We start from the raw sequence: 7,112 nt of genomic DNA on the forward strand, positions 1-7,112 counted from the left end.
TAATTCAGTTATCACCAACGATGTCATGTCATATCTATATATCTATATACCTATAAAAGTGTGGATAATTGATGTGTTTCCGATTGTGAAAAGACAAAAATGCCCTCCTTAAAGATATATATGCACAATTCTAACAATTATCACTTATATATATAAAATTCTAATAAATGCTAATAAATTATCATTACCCTATTCATTGATTGTTGTAGAACAAAATTAATTATATGTTTAATAGTATAATAACATGATAGATATAAAATAATATGATAATATGATGTTTAATACTAACATATTTTATTGGTTTTTTAACAAATAATTGAAAATAAAGAGTTTAATAAATTTATAATAAGAATGTATATAAACAATTATGAATGTCAATATGTTAAAAATCTCATAAAACATGAATCTCTTAGAAAAATTTCGAGAGTTTGGCTATAATAAGAAAATTAAAAAATTTAGTAGCACTTTTAAGAAAATTAAAAAATTTAATAGCACTTTTATAAAATATTATACATACGAAAAATTTATAAATTCAATATACAAATTTGGTGATATTTGAAACATCTACTAAAATTGATTAAGATTTAGACATTAAATGTCTAAAGCTAAACCAGACCATGATTTTCAAGAATAATACCATCAAAATCTTTATAAATTAAATATACAAATTTGGTGATATTTGAAACATCTACTAAACTTGATTAAATTTTATCTATATACCTATAAAAGTGTGGATAATTGATGTGTTTCCGATTGTGAAAAGACAAAAATGCCCTCCTTAAAGATATATATGCATAATTCTAACAATTATCACTTATATATATAAAATTCTAATAAATGCTAATAAATTATCATTACCCTATTCATTGATTGTTGTAGAACAAAATTAATTATATGTTTAATAGTATAATAACATGATAGATATAAAATAATATGATAATATGATGTTTAATACTAACATATTTTATTGGTTTTTTAACAAATAATTGAAAATAAAGAGTTTAATAAATTTATAATAAGAATGTATATAAACAATTATGAATGTCAATATGTTAAAAATCTCATAAAACATGAATCTCTTAGAAAAATTTCCAGAGTTTGGCTATAATAAGAAAATTAAAAAATTTAGTAGCACTTTTAAGAAAATTAAAAAATTTAATAGCACTTTTATAAAATATTATACATACGAAAAATTTATAAATTCAATATACAAATTTGGTGATATTTGAAACATCTACTAAAATTGATTAAGATTTAGACATTAAATGTCTAAAGCTAAACCAGACCATGATTTTCAAGAATAATACCATCAAAATCTTTATAAATTAAATATACAAATTTGGTGATATTTGAAACATCTACTAAACTTGATTAAATTTTAGACATTAAATGTCTAAAGCTAAATCAGACAATGATTTTCAAGAATAGTTGAACCAAATCAGAGTAAAAAATTTCTTTGTTTCAATTCCAAAATCAACTATCATAATATATATACATACGAAACAATTATAAATTCAATACCCAAAATTTTGTGATATTTGAAACATCTACTAAGATTGATTAAGATTTATACATTAAATGTCTAAAGCTAAACTCGATCATGATTTTAAAAAACAGTAGAATCAAAATCAGATTAAATATTTTCTTAGTTTCAATTCCAAAATCAACTATAATAATATATAAATTTTGTTGCATAATTGATAAACAATTAGTTTCTTTGTATCATATAATGTATAACTATTTTATTTGATACGATGAATTGAAATCAAAGAGTTTAATAAATTTATTATAAGAATTTATATCAACAATTATGAATGTCAATATGTTAATAATCTCATAAAATATGAATCTCTTAAATTTTTTTGGAGAGTTGCTATAATAAGAAAATTAAAGATTTTAGTATCAATTTCAAAAAATATTATACATATGAAAAATGTATAAATTCAATATACAAATTTGGTGATATTTGAAATGACAGCTTATACTTGGTAACGACAGCTTATACGTGGTGTTTGAATATATAATTTTTTTTAAAATTTGTTCAGTTCATTTTTTCCATATGTTATGTTAATTACAATTTATTATATAACATAAAATCAATTGTTAAAATTTTAATTGAAGAAATAATTTTGAAAATATGTTATATAAGTTCTTATAAATCATTTAATATGATAAGAAATTAACTTTATATAAATAACAAAATGATTCAAATTATTTTTTAGAAAATCAAAATTAAAATTTTGATAATATAATTGATATTACACGTGCAGCGCACGTACATCATGCTAGTTTATTAAAAAAGTAAAAAGATGGGTCTTTCTCTGGTCATTAATTTGGTAGAATAATTAATAATATATAGTATGACAGATTATGGGCTTTCTTTTAATTTAAAGCTAGTTTTTTCATGGAGATGTAAGTAGCGGATGTGCTCCAATTTTGATTTTCTACTTCTTTATGTATGTTGGGCATTTTGCGCCATGTTAAATGAGCAGAATATTGTCAAATTTTTTTTGTTTAATCAACTATGTTTTGCATTCATTGTAAGTTGGCAACGTTCCTTTTTCAGCTCGAGTTGTGTGCATAATTTGATATTTTTTGGTAAATTCATATTATTCTCAAGAAAAAAGAAAAGTAAATTAATTGGAGAATATCAATATATATATGGACGGATTTATGGAAGGAAAATACGACGTGAAAATGTATTTTGGCATGCATAAGCGACAATATACACTTTTATTTTTTAATAATTAATTATTTCAGAATATTAAATTTCCCAACATAAAAATCTTAATTTGCCCCGTCCCTGCTCTTCTTAGGCACAATTAAAGCGTTAAAATAACCCAAAGAATCTCTCTGCAAGTTCCGTAACTATTTGCAATATTGAAATAACCACATGTGTTCGAAGTGGAGATTAATTGTAACGTTAAGCTCGAGTTTTTTGATTTATACAATGGGGGTTAATTGCAAACTCAAAACGTACGAAGCAATAATATTCATAGTTCAATTAGCTAATATATATAGTTCCATACAGTCTAATCAAGCACAATCATGGTTACTAATTCCGTAGCGTTGCGCTTATTCATCCTTACCAGGATGAACTGGTACCCATTTGTTCGGGAACATCCTTTAGTGTATATCACACAGGTCTCGGAGGACGAGCAGACCATAACGAGCTTAAGGCACGCAGACGTTGAAAATGCTCCGCAAAAGCAACCAACCCTTTTGCTGCTTGTCGTGTCGTCAAGATTCGTGACATCTGTTGTAGACTTTGCTCTCGGAGATGGTCCGCCTGCGGCATCATGAAACTAGTCAAGAGTCGGCTAATTAAGCCACTGAACAGTTTAATTAGAAAATTTGAGTCATGTAGTTACTATACTAATGGTTGAATTTTGATATATATATAGATTCGGTGAAAGTACTTGATGTATGAATGTTTCGAGTGATTCCAACTTTTCAAGAGCCGAGCCCATTTGGTTGCTGTAGCTGCCGGGAGCCACGGGCAGAAAGGTTATACTTTGCGACATAGTTTGTACGAAGCTTGTCCATTCCTTGTGTGAGAGCCTCCTCAGCTTGCGAGCAAGAGTCTCTCAAGTTGGTCACATTCGCTCTTTGCAGATCGTCCAACGGCTCTAGATGAGGAAATACAACCTGTAACAAGGTAAACGATATATTAGTTCTGGGAAAAAAATTCTGCAACATTCCGTGTATCATTCTCTAATATATCATTCATAACTACAAAACTAAAGCAAATAATATAATCGAATATATTAAATAACTAAACAAGCCACCCCAGCTGAGACTTGCAGTATTGTAAGTAAAATTTCATCTTATAGAAGTTAAAATTGGGACACAACCAAGTTCTATGCTAAGAACAATATATACATTTTATGAATGATATATTTAACTAAAGGTCTTGTAGACTAATGTCTATAGCTAAAAATGGATTTGATAATGAAAGCAAACTTTACGTTAATGAGTTCCGATGGTCGGAAGCCTCCTATCCAGAGGAAGAATCGTTCGACGGATGTTCTCCACATGCCAGAAACCAAGTAGAATGCATCGACCCTGGCAGCAGCTCTTTTCATGCGAAAGAGATTGCAGTAATGATTTAGTACATTTTCTACAAGGATATGGAGCTCTACATCAGCTATTGGTGTCTGCAGAACAGTTCTTAGTTCCGAGATTTTCCGGTCTTGCTCGTCAATCCAGCGACCGTATTCCATCTCAAATGCTCCAATTCCTACAAATGCATCACTAAAATTATCAGTTCAAATTGCTGTCAATCCTATCGCTTAGTAAGACAACTCCAACATATAATTTTACAATATTTAGTGTTAAAGTTATACGTGAAATTTGTTGTCCAATTTAAGTCTTCGTCCATGTATAGCTTAGTAAGACAACTCCAACATCCAATTGGTTGGGATCCTCAATATGTGTACTAGCTAGCTTTGTTTTAATTAGGGAGGAAAAAAAGTGGTTTATTAGAGAAAATATTTGAGAGAAAAATAAATTAAGGAGGAAGAGGTCCCCTCATATTCCACCATATCTTCAATTATTATCATAAAGAAACCAGTTTGATACCTGAATTGATAGTTCCACAAAATGCCATATTGGTTGCAGCACCAGCTATGAGCAAACCCTGAAATATATACAGCCCCCGATTGAAATTTGAGACTATTGCTCATTTATATGATGTATAGCTCCATCCATATAGATTGTTCACCTGTTGTCGGGCTCGCCCGAGTTCTAGCTCAAGCTGTGCTAGCTTCAAACGGCTTGTTTCCAGTTGCTGAACATAAGCCTGGATTATAGTAACACACATAATTAATACCAAGAATATATTTAGACTGAATTTTTACATACAAAAACTGTTGCTGCAAGTTCAACCGTATATGGATCGACGACGACAAACCTTCTTGCGTAATCGGCTTTTCTTGGCAGCCGCGCGATTTTGAGCCAATCTTCTTTGTATCTGCCATTAGCTAGCCTCTCAAATCAATTTGTCCTTTTTCTTTAGCTTAATTGACTTATGTATTGTAAGTCGAAATTAACGGTTTTTTTTTTCTCAATGGATTAGGCCTTACCTTGTCTGAAGCACCGTTAGATGCCTGATTATCTTCAGAATGCCCCAGTGATTTATCAGAAGCATATTGATCAGACTGCGATCAATTATAGGATGGCAAAATCAAATTAATAACATCAGTATCTAAATATCTGAAATTTCACACACGTACCCTATCGTCGATTTTGGGTTCGGTATCGATGATTGTAGCGGTGCACACACCAGTTCCAGGACTGCAGAGACTACTTTCAAAAGTAGAGTCATCCCACATACTAAGTTGGTGGAGAGGTGATGCATATATGCCGATCCTACTTAACGGGGCGAATTGAGTCGAATGAGAAGTCATGTTAATGATCTGAAACTGAACAAGGGACAGTTGGAAAATTATTCGAAGAATTTTTTATATATGCAAGAATAAAGAAAGACTCATGCTGACCTCTGGAGATCAATTCGAAACACGAAATTTGTTTCTCAGTTAGTGGCAAAATAAGCTAATCATGATCAGAATTAAACAAGAAAATTTTGATGGCGGTATCGAGATGTATTGTACTACACACCAGCTTGTTTCTCTCCACAATCAGGAGAAAGTAAGACAAATAATTGAAATATTGTATGATCCTCCAACTAATTTATAAATAAATGGTAAAAAGAAGCGACTCTTTCTGGTAAGCTACAGTCAAATACTTTAACATTTCTTTTTCTTTTCCTTTATTAATATAATCCCACAAACCAAAACGTTAAAAAAAAATTATTGGTATCATGTACTTGTTCTCACATCTAAAAATAATTAGAACTTAAGTCATGGAATTATTCATTACATTTATGACTTAGAATAAGGTTGGAAGCAACGAGAGACAATTACATGCATCTGTCTCGTTTTTAACCAGAAAAACTAATAATCTATATAATTTTTTTAAAATCACGGTTGTTTTGATCTTCCCGTGCTTAAAGTTCTTTCCCTACCTCATTGTTCTGGAAAAAAATTATATATTTTAGTTCCTTCTTCCAATAGCTCAAGGATCAAGAATATAAATATAAATATATATATATATATATATATATATATATATATATATATATATATATATATATATATAAAATTGTGTGTATGCATGTGTGTAGTTATGCACGTAATTGGGTAGTCAAGTCACTTGATAAGAATTGAAATGTTTTCTTTTATAGAAAGCATCTAGCTTTCAAGAAGCCCAAATTCTTTAATGAATAAAATGTACACATAATTAGATTCACCCATAATGGGAATGTATACATGACACGCATTCCCTCGTCAAACGACAAAAATGAATAATTAGTGCTTAATTAATCAGAAATATAGACCGAAAGAACATACGAATAATATTTTTTAAAAAAAAAATAACAAAACCATATCATAAATTGCCTCCAATCCGACCACACCGCCAATAGTACTGGTCGATTATTAATTAAGCTGTCTCATTTTAAAGGGTCTAACTGGTCTGATCCTAACGATCAAATTATTTCGGGGAATATGGAAACCATTATCTTCTGATAGAATAGAAGAAAATGTATAATATTAAAGAAAGTACATGCATGTTTCCGAAAAGGACTTCAAAATCATCCGCTTAGTCATAATTAAGCTTTTATAATCCGAGATTAATATTCTGGCTTCGGGTAAATTATTGTTTTAAGCCATGATTAAAGGCCAGTTGTTACTTTTATAGTTTTACACATAAGAAGTACACTTTAGGCACGATAGAATTGAACAACAAATATGGATATTAAAATATCTTTACAAAATTATAAGTGAACGAGCAACGATGATTTAATTAAAAACTCTAATTAATTGTCCTTTTAAGAATTATTAATTAAAAATATTAACAAGTGAGATGATTTTAATCATTTATAAATATAATTATTTATAAAAAGAAGTAGAAGGATGAAATTTCCTTCAAATATTTTATTAAAAATCCTTTTCGAATATAAAAATCCATTTTCTCTTTTCCTCTAGCTTTTACAGCTTGAAATCTCACATTTGAAAGTATAAACTAATTTCCAAAGGATCTTTTGGTGGCTT

General features: G+C 29.2%; 1 protein-coding gene across 1 annotated transcript; it reads right to left on the minus strand.

The window, feature by feature from the left end:
- Positions 1 to 2,911: 2,911 nt before the first annotated feature.
- Positions 2,912 to 5,674, minus strand: LOC140810092 (transcription factor TGA1-like). The gene is given in 9 exon segments (XM_073167900.1): positions 2,912 to 3,289; positions 3,420 to 3,500; positions 3,502 to 3,648; positions 3,969 to 4,240; positions 4,582 to 4,639; positions 4,724 to 4,801; positions 4,913 to 4,972; positions 5,085 to 5,159; positions 5,235 to 5,674. Coding segments are annotated over 9 exon segments (1,098 nt in total). The 5' UTR covers positions 5,409 to 5,674; the 3' UTR covers positions 2,912 to 3,136.
- Between the last annotated feature and the right edge of the window lie 1,438 nt (positions 5,675 to 7,112).

Source organism: Primulina eburnea, chromosome 13 (assembly GCF_022965805.1).
Source record: "Primulina eburnea isolate SZY01 chromosome 13, ASM2296580v1, whole genome shotgun sequence".
NCBI classification, from domain to species: Eukaryota; Viridiplantae; Streptophyta; class Magnoliopsida; order Lamiales; family Gesneriaceae; genus Primulina; species Primulina eburnea.